Source organism: Molothrus aeneus, chromosome 12 (assembly GCF_037042795.1).
Source record: "Molothrus aeneus isolate 106 chromosome 12, BPBGC_Maene_1.0, whole genome shotgun sequence".
NCBI lineage: Eukaryota > Metazoa > Chordata > Aves > Passeriformes > Icteridae > Molothrus > Molothrus aeneus.
In genome coordinates this window covers 445483-467939 of record NC_089657.1, presented here as the reverse complement: position 1 = coordinate 467939, position 22457 = coordinate 445483, and the positions used below count along the sequence as shown (strand labels likewise).

At 53.2% G+C, this 22457-nt stretch overlaps 3 protein-coding genes across 3 annotated transcripts in view; 2 read left to right on the top strand and 1 right to left on the bottom strand.

The window, feature by feature from the left end:
• Window positions 1-1441: 1441 nt before the first annotated feature.
• RHO (rhodopsin) lies at window positions 1442-4488 on the top strand. The gene is made up of 5 exons (XM_066557930.1): window positions 1442-1802; window positions 2726-2894; window positions 3009-3174; window positions 3417-3656; window positions 4051-4488. Exons 1-5 carry the CDS (start codon window positions 1442-1444, stop codon window positions 4168-4170), a joined length of 1056 nt encoding a protein of 351 aa, XP_066414027.1. The 3' UTR covers window positions 4171-4488.
• A 2477-nt stretch (window positions 4489-6965) lies between these two features.
• On the top strand, window positions 6966-8245 carry H1-8 (H1.8 linker histone). Its single transcript, XM_066557874.1, has 5 exons — window positions 6966-6981; window positions 7177-7442; window positions 7521-7653; window positions 7731-7768; window positions 7847-8245. Exons 1-5 carry the CDS (start codon window positions 6966-6968, stop codon window positions 8243-8245), a joined length of 852 nt encoding a protein of 283 aa, XP_066413971.1.
• Window positions 8246-9983: 1738 nt separating this feature from the next.
• Window positions 9984-22457, bottom strand: part of PLXND1 (plexin D1) — a 67536-nt gene continuing 55062 nt past the window's right edge. Inside the window, exons 27-36 of the mRNA XM_066557872.1 lie at window positions 22237-22393; window positions 21929-22032; window positions 20905-20968; window positions 20027-20061; window positions 18855-18959; window positions 17942-18105; window positions 16389-16536; window positions 14073-14213; window positions 13191-13265; window positions 9984-12534 (exon numbers count right to left, since the gene is read on the bottom strand). Coding sequence (XP_066413969.1) covers window positions 12418-12534; window positions 13191-13265; window positions 14073-14213; window positions 16389-16536; window positions 17942-18105; window positions 18855-18959; window positions 20027-20061; window positions 20905-20968; window positions 21929-22032; window positions 22237-22393 — 1110 coding nt within the window. The 3' untranslated portion in view covers window positions 9984-12417. The remainder of the gene's footprint in view (window positions 12535-13190; window positions 13266-14072; window positions 14214-16388; window positions 16537-17941; window positions 18106-18854; window positions 18960-20026; window positions 20062-20904; window positions 20969-21928; window positions 22033-22236; window positions 22394-22457) is intronic.

The following is a 22457-nucleotide window of genomic DNA, read 5'->3' as shown; positions in this document are numbered from 1 at the left end:
TGTGCTTTTTTCCATTAAACTTATTTCTGAACTAACTGACAAGGAACATTGGTGAAAACTAGGCCAGGCTGGAGGAAGTTTTTTAAGGCCAAGAGGACATGAACTTCTGCCCACCTTACACCCATGAGCTCCAGCAGCTCTGGTACATCCTCCTGTACTGGACGAGGCCCTCGCATTCACCTGCTCCTGGCTGTGAGGAATGCTCAGCTCAGCCCTCAGTGCAGCCAAAACAGCAAGGGGAGGTGGGTGCTCAGCTCCCTTCCAGCCTCCATCACCTACAAAGGGACAGAACAAAGTCTCTCTTTGTGCTCACCTCCTGTACATTTTGTCCCACTGCCTCTGAAAAATTAGGAAGATAACTCAGCTTCTGGTTGGCACAAGAAATGTTTGAAGCACAACTGAGTGTACAGAGTGGTGAGTCAGAGAGACATAGAGGGCACAGAAGGCTCCAACAATAGCCTTCCCTGTGGAGTTTGATAATTATGCAAGGTTTGAGGAGAGTGAGGTTGTCTGTCAACCAGTATATGAAGCTGAGTGCTGGCTTCAGCTCTGAACATCCCATGGTCCAGCAGCCTTCTCAGCACCATTGCAGAATGATTCCAGTCCAGGACAGATGGACTAGGTTATTCATTAGCTGTTACCAATGGAGTTGGCATGACCCAAACCAGATACAAAGGCACAGAGGGCATGGCCCAACTGGTAACCTGCAAGTGGGCCAAGTGTTTCATGGTGGTGGTCAAACGTCCACAGCCAGATCCTGAGTAGAGAGGTGGCTGGAGCTTGTGGAAGAAGGTTTGGTCACGCTGCCTTCTGCAGCCTCCCACAGGGACTGGCAGTATGTGGGGATGGCTCTCCAGTGGGGACTGGCTGGTCTCACAGACCCACATTTCCCTTGTGAGAGTGGGGCTGGGACACTCCTCTGTCACCGAGGAAGTGGAATTCAGGAACCCACCCAGGCCACCATTTGCAGCCCCCAAACCCACAGTCCTGGGGTTTGAACCACACATGTCCCTCCTATTAGTGGGGAAGAGAAAGGAAGAGCAAGGCTGTGCAAGGGAGCTGCTGCCTGGTTTGAGCCCCTCCAAATAAATGGTGTAGTGCAGAACTATCTCTTTATATATGTGACCATGAGCCATGGTCTCCAACAATGACAGCACTGGCCAGAAACTAGTGTCACCTTAACACCTTCCCAGGAAAGCCAATTACCCTGGGATGATTATGATTAATAATTCTCTAAACCCTAATCATGCTGACACCAGTGCCTGGAGCTTACCCCAGGGGCACTTTATAAGAGGTGTCCCGTGGAGGAGAATGTAACTGGTTCTCCTTGGGGTGACAGTGAAGGCTGAGAGGTGGCAGGAGTTCCATCTCAGAGGCAAATTTCCCCTTGCACAAAAGAACTCCTGGAGTAAGAGCAAAGGGCGCCTCACAAACTGCAACCATGAACGGGACAGAAGGCCAAGACTTCTACGTGCCCATGTCCAACAAGACCGGGGTGGTGCGGAGCCCCTTTGAGTACCCCCAGTATTACCTGGCTGAGCCTTGGAAGTTCTCGGCGCTGGCTGCCTACATGTTCATGCTGATTCTGCTCGGCTTCCCCATCAACTTCCTCACGCTGTACGTCACCATCCAGCACAAGAAGCTCCGCACACCTCTGAACTACATCCTTCTGAACCTGGCCGTCGCCGACCTCTTCATGGTCTTCGGGGGCTTCACAACCACGATGTACACCTCCATGAACGGGTACTTTGTCTTTGGAGTAACAGGGTGCTACATTGAAGGCTTCTTTGCCACACTGGGCGGTAAGTTTTCCAAATATTCAAATGTCTTCTGTCAGGAATTTTCCCGGATTTTAGTAGTGGGAGGGAAAACACAGATGATCTTGGCAAAACAAGGTACCTGTGGTGTCCTTGACCTGCTGCTGATGTGGACTGAGGCAATTTGCCCTGTTTCTAGGTTGGAGCTGAAGAAAGTGACAAGTGACACTTTTCAAAAAAAACTTTATTTTGGGAGCCAGCTGCTCAGCATCCTGAGTACCACAGTGCAGCAATGAAAAGCAGCCAATACCAGATTTTGCAACTGTCGGATTTTTGCATCTCCTTGGCTCATTTTCTGACTCAAGAGATGACAATTTTGTTCCTCCTATTTTGCAGGGCTGAATCTGCCATTGGCTCTGGTGTGGTGCATGGTGGTACAGGCAAGCAGAGCTGCCTCTCCTCCCCATGCCAGCCTGGTATGGAACCAAACAGATGTGAAACAGAAATTGTGTGCCTAAAAACGTCCTCCTCTATTTGCCTCAGCCTTCAGCCACAGCTACTGTTTTACTGGTTTGGTCCTTGTGGCACAAGTTTCCTGGGAAGCTGTGGGTAGTGAGGGGAAGTCCTGGGATGACGGGCACTTGCTGCATATCAGAGTGTGACCACAGGCTTGCAGGTGCAGATGCTGTCTGGGATGAATGGTGGGATCAGCCACGAATCTCAAAACACTGCAGCAAAATGGTTCCTGTGGGTCAGCAGTACAGTGAGAAGGGGTCTTCTCACACTGTCCTACCACATCTGCCCTTGACCATTCTTCATTTATCTTTCTAAACCCTTGTCAGAGATTAAGCTTCTGCCAGGGGTTGTCCTCAGGAACATCAGTCTGAGGAGACCTCATGTTGCCATCAGGGTGGTTTCTTTTCCTGCTCAAAGTCCCTGTGTCCTTTCTGTCCCTCTCCCTGGTGCAGGTGAAATTGCTCTCTGGTCACTGGTGGTCCTGGCTATTGAAAGATACGTAGTGGTCTGCAAGCCCATGAGCAACTTCCGTTTTGGAGAGAACCATGCCATCATGGGTGTTGCCTTCTCCTGGATCATGGCCTTGGCATGTGCAGCTCCCCCACTTTTCGGCTGGTCCAGGTAGGCAGGGCATTGGACCCAATGTCAGGAGTGTGGGAGCCTGGCTGGTGGCTCAGCTGTGGCTTCCAGGCAGTGTCCTCTGCTGGGCGCTGACCTGCTGGGCTCACCTTGCAGGTACATCCCCGAGGGCATGCAGTGCTCGTGCGGGATCGACTATTACACTCTGAAGCCAGAGGTCAACAATGAATCTTTTGTCATCTACATGTTTGTGGTTCACTTCATGATCCCGCTGGCGATCATTTTCTTCTGCTATGGGAACCTGGTCTGCACGGTTAAGGAGGTGGGTACCTGCCAGATGCAGTGGCCAGTTGGGCTACCCCTGTCCCCAGTGCTGGGAAGGGACCCACACCAGGTTCAAGAATGGTGCCAGGGAGGGTCCTCCAGGGGCCAGCCTGGCCATCCATGAAGAGGCAAATAGCAAACTGCAGATGTGCAGCTTGACTGCCGTGAGCCCTGACCCTGTGTCCCTACTGGTGCAGCACCCACTGGCTCCAACATGTTTCTGTGCCCTTCTGCCCGCAGGCTGCCGCCCAGCAGCAGGAGTCTGCCACCACCCAGAAGGCAGAGAAAGAAGTGACTCGCATGGTCATCATCATGGTCATCTCCTTCCTGATTTGCTGGGTCCCCTACGCCAGCGTCGCCTTCTACATCTTCACCAACCAGGGATCAGATTTCGGGCCCATCTTCATGACCATCCCGGCATTCTTTGCCAAGAGCTCGGCCATCTACAACCCTGTGATCTACATCGTAATGAACAAACAGGTAACTGGCAGGGTGCCCCTCTATTGTGTTTCTCTTTATAACAGCAGGCAGAGAGTTACAGCATCTCAAGGTGCCGGTGGTCTGGGGATTGTTTCCAGGAGATCTAGTCCTGGCGCATGAGAAACTGACTGTGCAGCTCATCCTTGGTGCTGCATAAATCTCACAAGTGCAAGGCCATTCCACCTGAAGTGATGCAGGTGCTGGGTTGATGGAGGAGCCATGATGGGAGCAGGCAGGGCTGGCAGTAGATGGGGTGGGCAGCAGACAGTGGGGCAGGAGACTCCATATAGGCATAGTTCTTCCTGCACCACAGCACTGCTGGGCTCAAAGACAGCTCTGCAGCTAGAGCTGCATGGTGTCCAGCTGGCTCACCCTGGGCTTCTCTCTCTCCCAGTTCCGTAACTGCATGATCACAACCCTCTGCTGTGGCAAGAACCCTCTGGGTGACGAGGACACATCTGCTGGCAAGACAGAGACCTCCTCCGTCTCCACCAGCCAGGTCTCTCCTGCATAGGCCCCATGGGAGCAGCCAGTCCCTGGGGTGCTGCCCTGGCAGCACAAACTTAACCCCACCGCTGCCACCACCTGCCCCTGCTTCACCATGGCCAAGGCCCTGTGGGGTGGGCTCCTCGCTCTGGCTCTAGGAACCCTGGGAACAAGGCTGAAAATGTGTACACATGTTTTGTAATTAAAATGCAAAGGCTTAGCTCCTCTGGCGTAAATCCATGCATTTCTGTTGACTTGCTGAGACCTCATGCCCCTTCTCTGAGTGCAGGCTGGGTCGGAGAGCTCATGCCGGGGGCCATGGCAGAGCTGTCCTTGCCCTCCTCAACCCACCCTAACACCCCAGCCAGGGCACGTTCTGCATTTGCTGCTGCCAGGGCCAGAGCTGCGGCCACTTTTGTCAGAGATGGATCCTAGCCAGTGCTGCCAGTCGCTCAGCCCCATCACACTCTGTCTGCCCAGAGCACGTTTGGCTGCTGCAAAGTGCCCTGGCTCTGCCAGATGCTCCCAGCTCTGGCCCTGTCCCACCTGCCAGAAGTCCTGGGGGACACTGTGATTCCTCCAGGGGATGGGACAGTTAGCGGTGCCCAGGTGCCGCCTGGCAGGCAAGGTGGCACAGCAGGCCCTGCCAGCATGGCACAGCCGTGTGTGGCCACAGCTCTCCAGGACAGCTCAGTGCTCGGTCCTCCAGCACTGGTGCAGCAGCACACGGACGGTGTTTGCACCCTCAGCAGCAGCAGCTCTGCTCCATGTCCCCCAGAACCCCTTCCCCACAGTCCTACCTCTCTTTCTTAGGCATCTTTGGACCCCTCGGGCCAAGCCCCCAACAAGCCTGCCCATGGCCCTCCCCATTTTGGCTGTGGTCAGTCTGGCCTCGGCCCAGCAGGAGGTTCTGGGTGGCTCTGGTGCTGCTAGGCCTGTGGGGCCAGGGCTGATCTCCCTCCCCGCCGCAGCAGGCCGGACCCAGCAGCATATGGCTCAGCCATGCCGACATATGTTCCAAGCACTACAAGATGGCATATTGCAATTGTAGCGGTGTTCTTCATTTTTATTTTTAGTTCAGTTATACAAATAAGATGTTTTTCTCACTGTTCAGTGTTATCAACATTTGAAACTATTTTTGTACATTATTATCCTCTCTGATTTCTAATCCTATGCAGCTTTGCAAGGACTAATAGGGAACGTATACAGCCCATGCGAGTTAAACCCTTAATAAAGAGCAATTTGCAAGTACAATTCTCTCATTATTTTTTTTATCGATACTTCTGCATATTCAGTGAAATCTAAAGATTAGAGTTTTATGAATAATTCAGTGTTTAGGCTGATGTCTGATTCATGCTCTTCAAATCTGGGAGGTGGTTTTGGAGGGAAGAGGAGGAAGGATTCAGTGTTTATTTGCTGTCCATGAGGCTGTGCTCCACAGGGGTGTGGCGATGCCTGGCACTGTGGTTCTCCTGCCCGTGGAGGACCAGCCCTGGCACAAACCAGGCTGGCCGCAAGCCTGCAGGCTGTCCCCGCACTGTGACACCTGGCTGCTGCTGCTGGTGCTAGGGGCAACAAGGATCTGGGACCCTCCTGCCAGTTCAGCCGGGGGCCAGAGGCATCACAGAGCTACCAGAGAGGTGATGGATGGATCCAGGATGAGGAAGTGCAGCCAAACCTTCTGTGGTGCCAGCCCCAGCAGCTCACTGTCCCCTTCCTGGAGAATTCAGAAATGGACTGGAAATAAAGGATAAACAGGCTGGTGCTGGTCTGGGGAGGAGGAGGGCATGTGGGGCTCCAGGCAAGGGGTCTATCTCACAGCTCCTTGCTCCAGACCTGGCTCCTACTGGCACCTCAGCCAGGATCTGGCCCTTGGGCTCAAGAGGTGGCTGCAGACCTTTGTAGTGCCTTTCAGGTCCATTGCTGTGGTCTGCTGAGATGGCCATGAGCCAGTCCTGCCATCATGTAATCCTGCTTTACAACTTCCTCACATTTCCAACAGACAATGCACACAAAACCCCTGTGACTCCTGCGTGAAGTGGGCAGTCCCTGCCGTGGGGACATTTGCAGTTCTACACCAGACTGGGTGGGGAAACAATGGGGACTGTTTCTACACCAAAGAGGCATTGGTGTTTTACTCAGGTTCTCCTCACTGCACAGAGGGGTCATGGAAGTGACGCGGCTGCCCATGTCCAGGGCTGAGAGTGCTCTCCCCTGAACTTGGGATTCAGAGGGTGGGTGCAAATTGTTGTCCTGCTTGTGACACCTGGGGATGCTGGGTGAGAGTTGCTCCTCCTGCCTCTGCTAGCTAACCAAGCAGCTCTTCATTTTCCTCCTCTCACTTGTGAAATCTTCTTCCCCCACCATTTTCAGAGTCCCAGTTCCTAGTGAGGCCATACTTGGTAAGGGAGACAGCACATCCCACCTCCACACTGGCAACGGGTCTGTGTGGGCCCCATGCTCCGGGCTGGTTCCCTGTGCACCCCACAGCAAGTGTTGTCAACAAGCTGCGATCCCAGCACCCCAACACCCACCTTGCAGCAGGTAGACACCATTTGTCTGCCCGTTCAGGGCACTCACCCTGCAAAGCCCCATCTCTCATCCTTCTCCTTCCAGTCCCTCCCAAAGTTTCGGCAAAGGCCCTTCAGCTTCCAGACCCTGGCTTCCACCAGGGCTTCGACCACAGCAATTAGCAGCTGCCAACCAGCACCTGCAGCCAGGCTGTTCATCAGATAAATTGGATGGAGGTGAGCTGGGTATGGCAGTATGGTTTGTGCTGCTGTGGGTAGAGGTGCCTGTGACTGCCTGGGTTTGTGTATTGCCATGGAGCCTCAGCTGGGTAAGGGGTTGGCAAGTGCTGTGGGGTCCCTCAGAGCTGGAGCTTGGCTTATGCTCTGGGCTAGGGTGCTGTGCTCCCTAGGGGGGCTGCAGGGATGAGCAGGGCTGTGGCACCTTGGCTTCTGGGGGCTTTGAGGCTGCTGGGGGTGAGAATGTCTCAGGACCGAACTTCAGTCCCAAATGGTTCCCTTTCCAGCAGCCAAGACTGCTGGCATCTCCCCGCGCTGTCAGGCCTCGCACCCTCCAACCCTGCAGATGGTCAAGGAGGCACTGCGGGCCCACGATGAGAAGAAGGGTGCCTCTGTCGTCGCCATCAAGCGTTTTATCCTGGCCAAGTACCCCACTGTGGACCCCATCCGCCTCAAGTACCTGCTGAAGCAGGCGCTGAGCAAGGGGCTGAGCTGCGGGGACCTGGTGCGGCCCCACAACTCCTCTGCTGTGGGCGCCACTGGCACCTTCAAGGTGAGCAAGGGCTGCCGGAGCCACAGGGCTGGGGACAGGTGCTGGCTGGCCCTGTTGACACCCCTCTCTCACCTCCAGCTAGCACTCAAGAAACCAGGGCACAAGCAGCAGCTGGGCCAGGCAGATCCTGACAGAGGCCAGGCCCCAAAGCCAGGACAGAAAGGGAGCATCAGGGACCCCCAGGCCCCCATGGCAGGAGCACGACCACGAGGTAAAGGCTGCGGGTGCTGTGAACGAGCTGGCACTGCCTGGCCTCACCTGGACTCATCTGCTGCCCTTCCTCCACAGGTGCCACCAAGCAACAGCCCAAGGTGAAGCCCGTGAAGGTGAGTCGGGGCCAGCAGCGGGGTTGGGTGGCTCGTGGCATAGCAGCACCCTGAGGTGGTCTCCTCTCTTCCCTCCAGGCCCAGCCACGAGGAGCAGAGAAGCCCAGGAGCAATAGAGCAAAGCAGCCCCAAACTGCAGACTGGCCCCAGGCTCATGGCCCAGGGCCTTCAGGGCCCCCAAAGGCTGCTGGCCACCGCCAGGCCCCCCGAAAAGGACGCTCAGGACCCAGCACGGCTCGGGCTGCTGAGAACGCAGGAGAGAGCAATAGCGACAGCTCTTCTAGTGCTGGGGCGGAGGCAAAGGCCCCCAGGGGAAAGAGCAAGGGGAAGGTGCCCAGGAGGGCACAGCAGGATGCCCCCAAGGCACAGGGAGGTCAAAATAAGGTGAAGAAACCCCGGGTGACTGCAGGAGCTGGGCAGGGGAAGGCCAGGATGAAGAAGGCAGCTCCCGTAGCAGCAGACAGAAAGGCTCCTTAGGGAGCTTAGCCCTGCTTCAGTGGGTCCCAGGCCCTTGCTGTCTGTGCTGGTTTCAGTCCCTAGGCCAGGTTTTAACTCTGTGTTCACCTCATCCTAATAAAGCTTCTTTACTTGCCTCATGGAATGGCATGACTGTTGTGAGTCCCTGTCCCTGCAGTTCCATCTCTCAGTGCCAAAATCCCTCGGCCCTGTCCTCAACCTGCACAGCATGGTGGTGAGCTGATGCTGCAGGCAGCTGCCTTGCTGCCTGCCTTCACAGAGAGGTTCTCTCTCTGTCCCCATGTGTCCCCAGCTGTGGTGCCAAGGGCTGCTGGGCTTAGGGTCTGTGTGTGCAGGCTGACAGTGTGCCAGGTGATGGGCAGGGACCTGAGAGCCATGGGACACAGCACAGTGACATCCCCAGGAGCAGAGAAGCTCAGGCTTGGCCAGTGCTGTTGTGGAGCCATGGTGCCCACAGGCTGTGTGAGGTGTCCAGCCCTCTGTTGTCCTGGCTGTCCTTGTGCTAATGCCTGGCTGAGCTGGGATTACAGGAGCGCCAGGGTGGCAGGTCTGGGTGCATGCCACAGGCAGGTGTCTCCCAGCAGAGGTGAAGCAGCCTGTGCTTTAACTACACTAAGAGGAAGACAGAGGTGTCTTAGGGCTCAAAAATCAAGTTTGGGGTGTTACTGTAGCCACCAGTGCAAACTCATGCTCTTATTACAGTCCATGGCACAGTTCCCACCTACAAACTTGTCTTGTGAGCTCCTGTGGTCAGTGTGTCACACTTCCATTTAATAGCTTCGATTGCCTGAATTTCTCTTGCTCTGCCCAGAGCGGGGCCCTTCTGAAGGTCATGCTGATCATGTAAAGGGTTACAGTCTTCCTGGGTGGGAGAAAATAAGTGGAAGTAAAACTCTTTCTAAAGAGGATTTTATTAATCTGCAACTGGCCTTGCCATTGCCCTCCAAGGCTCCTGGCCTTGCCTTGGGGCTTAAGCAAGAGCTGAGCAAACTAACTTCCCTTAAACTTCAGCCTTGGCTGCGTTGATCTATCTTTAATGGAACTGGAATTCGTGTCCCCCCAGGGACAGGGTGGGGAATGTGGCAGCAATAACTGAGCAGAGTTCGCTGGATTCTCAGATGGGGGTGGCTCACAGAGCACCACTCACCCGTGTGGCAATGTCCCCAACAGTGCCAGGCAGGGTCTGTGTCCTCCCTCTCACCAGCCACCAGGTGTGAAATGCAAAGCTCTCTTGCTTTGAGAGAGACCAAATAATTTAATGGCTGGATTTAGCTTTGCAAAGAATCAACTTCCTACTAGTGGAGGAAGAAAATCCCTCTGGTGTGTGGAAAGCACAGCTTTTACTAGGGCAGGGGGAAGATTTAGCAATGCCGTGGTTATTAAGGGCCCTGGGCCACAGCTGGTGTTGGGGTACTGAAGCTGCAGGCTCAAGTCTGGTGCAGGGAGGCACCTGGCAGAGGTGAGCAGCAGCTGCTTCTGTGGGGTTACTGATCTTCATGTGCCCAGCGTTGGGCAGATCAGGGCCTGCTGTCCTCATGCCGATTGTCCCCTCCCGTGCCTGGTCCAGGAAGGAGCTGGGGCAATGGCTGTGGGAGTGGTGTGTGTGAGGGGTACAAACCTGTCCTCACTGGGCTGCTGACCCCACACATGGTGTGTCTTGCATGTGCAAAACTTGTCTGTGCAGGTGTCATCCACGTGTGTCCTCCCCGTGTGCTTGGCAGGAACTGCACTCCACGGGTTCAGCACCTTGTTTTATTACAAAGATAGGCTTTGCCAGGAGTCTGCCACTTCCACTACACAGCAGGTAAGGGCACTACACCCACAACACGTGCCAAAGTTTAAAAACATCTTACAAAGGGCTTGGAGATTCAAGGCAATACTACAAACCCTCTGCTAAAGTAGTTTCGTTAAATGGTTGTAGCAACTACTTTTTATTTTTTCTTTTTTTTTTCTTTTTTTTTTTTTTGGCTTTGGAAAATAATTAAATAATAAGACAATAGCCCCAATACATGGCCCAGCCACAGCACCTGGAGGCAAACTCTACTTACTCTTGGCTTACCTGTATCCTTTCCCTGTAATAAACAACATGGGGCTATAGCTTATAGCTCCATGGCCCTTTCCCTGCCTCCAATCAAGCTCAACATTCTCTGCTACCTTGGTCCTTCTCACCTTGGCCTTTCTTGTGCTGGGCCTGCCTACATCTCTGGCAGCTATTCACAGTTTCTAAAAGACAAAAACATCAAGAAATTTTTGTGAAATCACTTTCAAAATAAAATGTAGCCCAGCTACATTCTTAGAGTTTCTATTCTGAAGCCACATCCTCAGCAAAGACATTGAGACCTCCACAGTGTAAGTACTTTTTCTGTAGTTCTCTTTAAAAAAAAACAACTCTGTTCTTCCCCTTTCCCTCCCCTCCCTCCCCACCTTTTATCATACTGGATAAAGTCTACTGTTTGTTTTAAAATAGATATCTATGTACACATACACAACTCTGATGTTCTGGTTTCTGACAATTGTGGCATTACTGGAAATGATGGAATGGAGACCACCTGTCCATGGCAGTGAATCACCCAGGAGTTTTGGTGGACAAAGTCATCCAATGCCAGAATGCATCCTAGCCAGCTGGATGACTGCCAGAGGCTCCCTTACACCCTCCTGCAGTGAGGTAGTAACTGTGTTTGTTTCCTGTGTGGCAGCTGGGGTGGTGGCTGTGGTGGTCATCCTGCGGGCAGGAGCCTTTGCCTGTGCAGGAATGCTGGTTTGAACACGTCCAGCCTGCATGGGGCCTGTGTGGCACTGGACACCGGAGCGGTCACAGCTCCCCAGGCTGCGGGAGGGACAACAGGCCCCCAAGCTGGGTTGGCAGGGTGGCACTGGGGTGTCTAGTCTCAGGCAAGCTCCGTTTGTCTGCCCCTGGGACCTTTTCAGTGCCCCCAGCCTGAGCTGGGACACGCTCTACCTTGGTTTGCAGCTCTGGGTGCTGGAGATGCTCTGCTGGCCTGTGTCACTGCCGGGCTGGCAGCAGCTGGGCCCACTCCCTCTGCCCTTAAGGGCTGAAAGCAGGCTGGCCATGCAGCCAAGCCCCACTGGGCTGGCTGCTCTCAGGTACCAGCCACAGGGCTGGCCCAAAGCAAGCAGAATAAGCTGCTTCAGGAGACACCTCTGCAGGACTGGCCTCGTGTTTGGTGATGGTCCCAGGGAGAGGCAGAGACAATGCTCTCTGGTGTTTGCCCTGCATGTGGCCTGAGGCCGCTGTCAGAGGGTTGTCAGCAGGCCCCTGGCACGGGCACACACAGTGTTACTGGGGCTGCAGTGCCATGGACACGTGTGGGGCCAGCGTGGTGGGCAGCAGTGAGGGCCAGCTCCTTCCCCAGCCACTGCTCCCCGGCTGGTGGGCTGCGCAGTATTCACCTCCCTGCTGTGCTCCAGCCCCGCACGAGCCAGGAAAGGGGAACAGCCCTTCCTGTGCTAGCACACACTGGGCTCCCTGCAGCTCCCAAACAGCTGTCTCCATTAGGGATAAAGTGCTTTCACCTTGCCTTAGCTGCTTGGGAAGCAACTGCTTTGTCTCAGCCCCGAGTTCCCTGTGTTGCCCGAGTCTCAGATGGAGGAGTGGTTATGTTTACACATACAGTACAAAAATTAAAAGGCACAAATATACACAGAATGCAGCAGATAGTGAACAGCTGATAAGAGTCCCTGATGCTGGAAAAACAAGGATGTTGGAGGGATGGAGTGGGAGCTCAGGCTATGATGGTCTTTGCTGTCTGTGGTCATTACTCCCTGAGGTGACCCTTCTGCTTTGTGTCTGTTGTTCCAGGCTCTGCAGCCCCGTCCCGAGGAACCACGCACAGGGATGCACGGAGTGCTGACGGCTTGGCTGCTGACCAAGGGGAAAGTGGTGAACTGAGCTTGCCACAAGCGTCATGACTCCATTTCTGGCTGGCAAGAGCAAATAAATTATGGGTGCCACAGTGCAGACCAGAAGAGTTTTAGCTGCTCGGAAGGGTGTCTTGTGGTTTCTTGTGAAGTGAGGCAAACTTGTAGCCATGGCCAGGCCCACCCCCTCCACAAGGCTGGTTTGAGTATGACCAAGGTGTGTCTGCGGCTGAAGGCAGGGTCCCTTGCGGCACTGTGCTGCAAGAAAGGTCACTTCTAGGGCTGCAGCCAGCCTAGGCTTCACTGCAGGACTCATAGATGTTGTCCTCCATGAGAGCAATCACTTGCTCAAATTTGTGCTGGAGCTGGGTGCGCTTTGTCGTGGGGTTGGCGTCCAGGGCGGCCACGATCTGTGGGAGACACAGGCAGGCAGGGTGCTGAGGCAGTGTGGGGTGCTCACCTGCCAGCCCAGCTCACCCCACCAGACCTATGGAGCCCAAATTCCAGCCAGAGCTCCAAAGGCGAGAGCCCACCCAGCCCCACAGCCCCTGTGCTCACACCCCTGGCACCCCTGCTCTCCCAGGGTCCCTGGTCAGGGCTAGGAGTGCAGTGATACATGGCAAAAATGCACTGCTGTACTAGAGCTGAGGGCACAGCACCAGCCCAAGGTTGCAGGGGGGCAGGAGCCAGCCAGGGTCACTGCCTCAATGGAGTGGGGACAGCAGGTGCAAGTTAATTTGGGGGTGGACCGTATCCGTGTGTTTTGCTCTCCTGAAAGGATCTATACATCTGGCAGCCCTTCTTCAGCCCAGCCAAATGCCATTAAGATCAGCTGGGAATAGCCAGCCTCCTCTTCCAAGAAGTTGCCAGCCAAGGGACAGAGAGTAGGTGCATATGCATCTATTACATATGTACTGCAATTACAGCAGTACATACGTAATTGCTGTATGTACCAGCAATCCTGCTCTGTGGGACTGGATGCAGGTGTCTGCCTGCAGGGTTGCTGCAGCGATGGTTCCTCCCTTCCCAGGCAGGCCAGAGCCCATGTGCTGTAATCCCCACTCACCTGGGGGCGGTATCTCTTGGCGTATTTGTAGATCTCGGCCATGGCGACGTTGGTGTTGAACTCATTTCGGTATTTCTTTATAAAGACAGAAAAGAGAGGGGAGAATATTAGCAGGATGGAGCTCATGAGTTCCAGCCTAGCCAACAGTCACTGACTATGGTAAGAGCAGCTTGTGCCTGACTTTATGGTCACATTGCTACAGCTGGATTTTTAAGGAAGGTGCATTTGCTTGCATCAGGATGGGTCTTGGTCTTTTCAAAGCCAGTTGTAAATACCCACACCGGGCAGCAGACTGCGTATCCCTCTGTGCCCAAAGCTATTTCACAGGAGGGGACAGTGCACCAGCTGTGCTGTGGAATATCAACAGAAAAATCCTGCTTGGTGCCCAAAGCTAAAACGCCCTGGAGAGAAGGTTTGATTTTGAGGAACCTGTGGTGCATTGCTGGCAGGACTCAGATCTGGAATGCGGTTGCCAGCTCTTGAGGCTGGTACCAGGCTGGCTGCCTGGGACTCAGGGCTGTCCCTGGCAGTTGTGCCTGCGAGCCAGCTGGCTGGGTGGCTGTGGGACTGCAAAAATCCTTGTCCAAACTTCCTGGCTTTTTTGGCACTGAATTTTGCTCTCAATTCCCAGTGGTGCCAGAGCTAGTTAGGCTCAAGCAAACTCATGGGTGTTTACTGCAGTTCTGGCAGTAATTGAAGATGCTTGGAATTAGGTCAGATGAAGTTTGTGTGTGGAAGTTTCAGGCACAATATCCTTTCTTGTGTGCTCCTTCCAGCATCTACGCAGTAGCTGATTGCAGCCTATGTGCATTCCCCGCTGTTGCCAAGCTCCAGCAGGACACTGAGCCTGCAAACTCAACCCCATCCTCTCCACCCACATACCCGTGACTCCTCGGCGAGGTGGGCGTTCATCTCCTGCTCACTCAGAGGGGGCATGTCGTGGATTTGCTTGTAGTATCTCTGCACTATCTTCCGGTACTCAGGGATCTCCTTGGCATACAGCAATTTGTTGGTCGGGGAGTCCTAGAGTGAGAGCGAGACACAGAACTCAGGCACTGGGTTGCTCCCAGCTGAAAACCTTACCCTGTTTTCAGACCAAAGCACAGACACCAGATAGGGACCTCAGCTACAGCTGGCTGCAGGGAACAGTTTTGCCTTTGGTCGCAGCTGTCACCGGAGAGGACTGCGGTGCTGGACAGCACCGAGCCACAGAACAGCTCATGGCAGAACAGCTCAGACACATCAAGGATCGGTGGATGGGCACCATGTGCCTGTGGAGCCCCATCCTGCTGCCCTTGCATGAGCTGAACATCCTTCAGCTCAATGCCAGAGAAGGGGGTGATGGGTGTGTGCTTTAATTTGCAGCAAGGGCACTGCCAGGGTCAGGCGGGGTGGCTTACTGCCAGGGGATGCTCTGCAGGTGAGGTAGCACACCTGTGCCAGATCAAACACTTGGGCTCTCTGCTGCTGTGTGTGGAAATTGGCAACAAGGGAAGGGCTTCTGCACCTAGTTGCTGGGGTTTCTTGAGCAGCCACATTGATTTAAGCTAAAGAACAAAGCTATCTTACAAGTTGAACTTCGTTAGCTGAAATGTTGCTTTTGGATTTTTCATGTAGCTTTGATTTATTTTGCATTGGCTAATCCAGCCTGCCTGGCCTAAATTGAGTGCACATAAAGTAATTAACAGAGAATACTGAATTCTCTTGATTAATGTCAGCTTGGAGACAGCAGCCTTAACCTCCCAGCTATACAACTGGGTTGTACCAGTGGAGGCACAACCCTGCTGCCCTCCTTGCAAACACAGCATGAATAATTTTAACCTCAAGGCAATCCTGCCCTCCTGATTTCATTACCCCAGGAATGAACTTGGCTGACTAGCCTGTGTTGCATCCCCATGGGGAATGCCCCAGGCTTGGGGACACCAAAGGGAGTGAGATCACCATGCCCTGTCCTGCCACCCCGACACCGGTGTGCGGGACTGCTCCCCAGTGCTCTGACAGGTGGAGAGGGGAGAAGACCTGCTGATGGCAGGGAGTGGTGGGTTCTGCCACAGGCAGCATACTTGGCTCTGCCAGGCAGGAATAGGGGAGCCTGGGGTGACTCCAATCTGCTGCTGCAATCTGTAGCTTGGCTAATACTGCAGGGGAAACAGGAAACGGGCACCAGATCCCACAGCAGTTTATTTTCAAACCCAGTGACAAGGCATTGTGAGACTATGGCCAACTTACAGAGAGCCTGTAGCATTATTTTTTAGCATTATTTTTTTTCCTTGCAAACATGAAGGAAAACCATGCTGCCTCTTTTCTAAGTTATTTTTTAATTTGTGTCTGATTTGCCTCTATGATGAAGAGATGGGCACTGATTTCTTAACTGCTTGTGCACTGTGCATGTATGGACTGAGTTTGCTCTCACATTTGCAGTATCAAGAGCAACGTGCTGAAACCAAGGGAAGAATCCAGTCTGGAAAATGCTCAGTTATACACAGCATGTACATGCAAGCTGATTTTTATGCTGAGGATTTATTCTTCCCACATTACTCAACAATTCATTCACTTATACTATTGTATTCCAGAGAAGTGTTTCCATCTGTTGTCTGACTCCAGCTGACCCCTCTTCCCCTCATCTGCCACTTGGCAAGGACAAATTGTAGGTGTTTCGTAACACATGCAAAAAAAAAGAGCAAAACCCAAACAAACAAAACATCAAGCACTCATTAGATCTTCCCCCAGCATTAACCTCTCCCAGCAAAGGCTTCCTGCAGCTCTGGGGCTGGGGGTATAGCGCCCACCTCCTCACCGCAGGGTGTCCCCCACGTCACACACTGTCACCACCAGCCTCTGGGTGGGGGGGGCAGTGGGGGTGATTTACAGCATTTCTTAATAAAACTTTTTTATGTCAGGAAGTTTCAAATGTCAGCACTGTGCTCAGCCAAGGCAGTGGGAGAAAAGAGAATATGCACATGGGATGTCTTCCAGCCAGCCAGCCCTGCGGGACTGTGCGTGGGGCCCGAGGGTGGGAGATGGACCTGGCTCCTGCAGCCTTGTGCTTGCTTGGAGCAGGCTCAGCTCCCCCTCCGGTGTGCTGAGCCCACCCCAGCCCCACGCTGGACACGGCCACTGTGGGCCGGTGCCCTCTGCCAGGCCCTGCCTCCCAGCCCGGCCCGTGGCTGCCCGAGCAGGAGCCCTGGCTGCAGGTACCTTGCCCAGCTGCAGGTCGGAGAGCGAGCAGGCATCGATGAAGGCCTGGGCGATCACAGACAGACAGGCGTCGATGTGGTCTGTCTTGTCAATGTCGAACACAAACTGGGGGTTTTTCAGGATGTTGACCCAAAACCTCAGTGGTAGGCTGCAAAGGGAAGGATCCAGGGACAAATATGGGATGAATTTTTGTGTACCAGAGGAAGAGGGGTGGAAATGCAGAAAAGACAGTGATAGAAAGGGATTAGTAGAGAGGAAAGCTGAGGAGATGGGTTCTGCTATTTAATCACCTCCGGTACAGATCCCTGCCTTGATAGAGGGGCAGGCACCTTAACCCTCCAGATATTTTTTCAGGCTGGAGGATGTGGCACACACAGCCTTCTCTAGGCACACACACGTCCCTGCTCCTTCAGCAGCTCCCAGCAGCTGCAGGCCCAGAGGGGCACCAGCAGCTTTGCCTGTGTGGGTCTGTTGAGTCAGGCTTCCCCACTTGCTGCTCTTTGGAGCAATGGTGGCACCTCCTTTTCCTTCTTTCCTGACACTAACCCATCATCTGGTTCTGATAGCGAGCCCCACAAAACACATTTCGTCTGTCTTTTTTTCTGTTTTCTCATCATTTTCTCCAGTTATTTCACTGCTGATTTGGCCACAACACAGCTTCAGTCTATTGCTCACCCTTCCTACCCTCCACAGCAGCTGAGAGGTGAAAAACACTCTAAGTCTTGGGTCTACGGGGCAGTGAAGGTAGTAAAGGGTAGGCAAATCTGTTGCCCAATGGTTGCATCTGCATGCCTGCTTTCCCTGTAAAATTTGGTTTTAGTTTTCACACATTGGGCTGGAAACACTTCCTGTCTCCACCGTCTCCAAACTGCTGAGCCTCTTCTTGACACTCTCTCCAAGCTCCCTGCTCTCTCCACTTAAATCCTCTGGTTTCTTTGCTGCACTATTTCCCCTTCGCTTTGGCTCCTCCACCCCATTCCTGCTGCTCATGTCCCTCAGCACCACTCCATCCAGTGCCACTGCTGTGGTGCTCACCAGCAGGCCACTGTCCCAGCACCTGCTTCTGGGGTCCTCTGAACACCCTGGAGACAGCCTGGTTACAGACCTAAGCAGGAAAAGTGCCACTAAAGGGCTGAAAAGGCAGAAAAGTAAATTAAAAGGATCCAAATATGTGGGGTTTAAAATTTCCATGACATTTTTAAGACCCGAGATGGTCTTGGACTCTATCTCAGATCTCCAGTGCTTGCAGCTGACACCATTGCTGTCTGCCATCATCCTATTTCTCCCTTCATTATTTGTGTGCCAGTTCTTTCGGCCCTTTGTCTGCCCATGCCTCCTCTTTCAGCTCACTGTTTCTCTGGGCTTCATATTTGTTCAAAGCTCTCCAATCCTATGTTTGGCTTCATCTTTCACAGCCCTCTCTGCCACCCCCCCTGTTTTCCAAGTCCCTCTTCTACTTTTAGCAATCTAATGATTAGTGCAGGACACAAGGGTTTTGTAGCTGCTGCTCCCAAGAGATGGAAGGAAGAAAAGAAGGATTTCCTTTTCCAAACCTGTTGGTCTTCCAGATGTGCAGAGTGTCAGGGTCGGTGATGCCTCTCTTCTCTGCCTGTTCCTCTAGGAAGTCAAAGAAATACTTCACAGCCACGGGTGGTTTATCGTCTCGGATACTGAGAATGGCTTTGAACAAGTCATCCAGGAACTTCTGGAGTGTCCCCTGCAGGACAAGGACACAGTGGACCCTGGGGAGAGCAGCAGCACCCAAGCCCAGGAGAACAGCAGAGGGGCTGGGACTGCTGCACACCAGGGGAAACCCTTTGCTGCCAGCTGGATAAATCAGAAGAGAGAGGGGATGCCGAAGCAGGGAGGGAACAGTCTGTTTGTGGACAGTGATATAATAAATTTGCATTTGGGGTTAATTTCTTTTGGCATCGAGATTTTCTTTCTTACTGCTGGGATCTCACATCTGTGCTTGGTCTGTACACCACAGACAGAGAAGACTAGAGACTGCTGGCCATCCCTGTGATCTTTGCTTCAGTGAGGCACCATGCTGGGATTAAAGATGGGCCAGATCTGACCTCAGATCACACAGACATTTCTCCTGCTCCCACAGCTGAGCCTCTCCATCTCCTGTCCCAGCAGCATCTCTTTCTGGGGAGATAGTCTCAGGTCTCAGCTATGCATCTCAAGCCCTGAGGCAGCGAGAATCCCTTTTGTCTGCACAGACCCCAGTCCATTGCAGGGAGATCATGTGGGGCATCACACAGCAGCAAGGATGCACTGGGAAGCTGGAGGGACCCCGAGGAGCCTGACAGCCTCACTAAACATGCTCCAGCCATCCAGCAGAGGAGTCCCACTGCCTTTGGGGAGCAAGCAGCCCTGCAGTGCTCCTTCCCTGGAGCAGGCTTCTCCCTACAGACCACAGACAATCCCACCTGCCACGAACGGGGGCAGCCCAGCTCCTACCTTGGTGGAGAGCAGCCGTGTCAGGTAGATCTCTGGAAGAACCTTCTTCCTATGGCTCTGTCTGTGGGACTTCTTATGTTCCACTGACTCGTCAGTTGGGAGAACCTGGAGACAAAGCACATGGTCAGAGCCCTCTTCCCTGAAAGCATCCCACTAAATTTTCCTTTCAGCATAGAATTTTAACCGCATGTAAAATTCAATTAAAAAGCAGTTACTGCTTTATAAACACACCCTTATATGACTTTAAAAAAGTGATCTATGATACTAATTTTTATGACATTTGTTTCTCCTGTGCTCTTTATTGCCTCTCTTGCCCTAGATGAAGTAAATGAACCCATCCATCTTCCTCTGCATGCTGGCCTGCTTGACCCCCAGGCTGGGCCGCACCTTGGGCTCCTAGCAGCAGTGCACAAGGCTTCTGCAGAAACCAGCTTTGCTTGGATTTGGAAAAAGCACAGTAAGTAGGAATGCTGGCTTTTTCAAAACAAAAATGAATATTCCACTGGTTAGGTCAGTGAATTATTCTCTATAATGACAAAGCAAGAAACTGACATCCATCTTGGCATTGTTTCACATGTGAACAGTTGGCTTCCCATCCCTTCTCCCTCCTTGCTCTGCATGTGTGTATGTGCATGTGTGCTTCTACTTGAGCATGGAAATGCTTGCAGGGAAAAAAAAAGCCTCAAACCAAGCTGTAAAATATTGTTGTTGTCCATGACACCTTTTTTCATAACAGCTTTTAGCAGCATTTAGCACTTGGCACTTCCAGCACGGTGCAGCAGCAGGAGCCCACGGACCTGCTGAGCCCGGGAAGCAGGCGGGATGCCAGGAGCTCCAGCAGGTGACAGCCGAGGTGTCGGGACGCCACCACTGACACTGTGCCACGCTCTGACCTCGCCCCTGAGCTCTCTGTGGCTGCCAGCAGCTCGATCGGACACAGCAACTTCTCTGCCATCCCGGTAATTCTTCATCATGTCCCTCAGTTTATCTACAGATAAAGCTTACCAACAGATCACCTTTCTGTGCCTCTGAACCCTGCTGAAGAGAACTAATGAGCCCTGATGCAGCTTGTTCATCACATCTGGCACTACAGCCCACAGACATAATTTAAGTTAATATCAGCAGCCCGCACACGCAGCCATCATCCCTGCAGCCAGGAGAGGGATACTTACCAAGTGGAAGTACTTTTCAGTGTCCAAATCCTTCACTGTGAAAAAGAAGAGAGACACAGTCAGCGGGGCCCAAACTGAAATCCACCTCCACTGGTGACCTCCATGTCAAGAGGCATCTGAACCCCAAGAATCCCAACACCAAGCTGGTGTTATCAACCACAAGTGATCTCAGCATTTCTCCTTGTTTTGGGGTTGCTTATGGCATTATCAGGCTCGTGACAAAGTACCCTAGGAGGTACTTTAAGGGGGACCTGAGGTGTCCCAAGGGATATTTTAAGAGAGACTCAAGAGGGCACGAGAGCAGGGTGAGCACAGGGGCACTCCTGCACTGTGATGCCCTGCTGTGCCCTGCTGTGCCCCACACTTCCAGGATTATTCTGAGCCTCAGCATCAGGGCAGCTCCTTGCCACAGCAGGCAAAGGATTCCTGGAGAGCCAGGCTCTCTGGAGGCAGCCTGGAAACAGGGTTTGAAATTCCTTGTTTAATGTGGATTTTTGTCTCACTTGGTCTGTTTTCATTCTGCACAGCCTGAAACCTAGAAATGCACTGGCAAAGGACTGAATATATGTAACTGGGAGGGAGAGGACTTTTTCAACCAAGCGATTTCAGATTCTTCCTTTTTCTCACTCTGTCAGCACAGATTGGATGCCAGCTCCTACTGAGGGTGTGAGATGGAAGGTGCAAACACCTTGAGGGCTGGGAGAGCACCATGAGGCAGAGGGAGGAGATTGGATAGCACGTGTTTACAGCCACTGCATCCACGGCGCCCAGGAAAGGGGGCTGGCAGTGTCTTCCAGCATCCCCAGCCAGAGACAACCCTGACAATGCAAGCATTCCTGCCCAGTCATCAGCAGCAGGGAAGAGGAGTGACACGTTACCTCTGCTCAGCGTGGTGTCCTTCTTGTCTGTCAAACTCATGGCCAGGGATGCCCCTTCAGGGATCTGTGCAGGAAGGGAAGAGCACGCATTGATGATAGGGGCCTTATCAGTGCCTCCCTGGTCCTGTGGACATCCCAGGAGCTGGGGGATGCTGGCAATCATAGTTCTGCCACAAACATCCCCTGAACCTGCCCTGCTCTGCCCCCATTCCCCATTATGTGGAAAGGGATTTTCAATACAATTACAAGACAGTGAGGTTCTCAAACCCGATGGGAATTGGGCAAATACACATATCTAAGGTACATTTTTGGATGTTGACACCAGGTAATTTGAAAAGGAAGGAGAGTTTGGCTGTGCAGGGGCTGGTTTGCCATTCCCCAAAGGGGAGAAGGGGCGGTGGGGGCTGGCGCAGCCGCTGTGCTGGGGGCAGCGTGCCAGCAGCACGGCTGCTGCCCCGATAACCACGCCATGAGCACTCAGCTCCACTTCTGTTTTCCAGGCACGGCTACACACCAGGGAGGATTACGCTTCCAGGCATACCAGGGAATATGAAAATCGTTAAGTATTTCTGGTTTCATTTAATTTTCAACAGAAAAACAGTCAAGAAAACAATCTGATTCACCATGTTTCCTCATATTTTTGGCCTCACTTCCTCGATGGTATCCCCAGCCCCTGCTCTCAGGCACTGACAGTTGTAGCTGCAATTTCAGCAGGAGTGTGGATCAAGAGCACAGTGATACTAATCAGCCAGGCTGGTGGCCCTTGGGAATAAAAGCTTTTCCCCCCCTCTTTCTGTTGTCAGTAATAACTTGTTTTGCATGAAGAGTGTTAATTAGTTTCTGTGTGTTGCAATATTAACGAGATTCTCGCCAGGGCAGATGTCTATTCCCTGGAAGCTCTCACGGAGCTATGGCAACCTCTCTGCTTGTTCCTGATGATCCCGTTTTGGAGGGGAACCGCAGCTCGCCCTGGAGGCCAGGCAGGCTCCGGGAGGCAGGGCTCCCCTGAGGGGTCTAGCTTTACCTTGTAATGTGCTAACGTGTTGAGTTTCTTCCTGCCGTCCTCCACCACCGAGGTGTCATCGAGGTCCCGCAGGATGTAGCTGTCAGTGCTGGTGGCGAACCACTCTGAACACAGAGAGGGGAGAAGTGAGACCCCAGCCCGAAGGAGGCAGGGGCCAGGGGGTCTGGGACTGCATGGCTGCCCTGGTGTCTGTCCTCCTGTCCGTGCTGCTTCACCCACTGCTCTGACAGGCACCAACAGCTGCTGCACAACCTCAGGTGCTTCACCTGTTTTTACAGAGTGGCTGGTCCCCTGCACCTGGTCCTTACCGAGGTCAACGTCTTCCACCCTTGGCCACTGGGAGTAGGGGACGTTCTTGCAGAAGGCCTCCAGAATTTTCTCTTTCACTTGACTCAGTGTGTCCGTGTCCATGGCTCTGACACTCAGGGAGTCCATCCCACAGCCTTGGAAGGAGACGTTGAGGTTCTGCAGGGAGAGGCTGTGTTAGGAACAATCTGCCTGGTTCTGCTGGCTCCCAAGAATGCTTGGA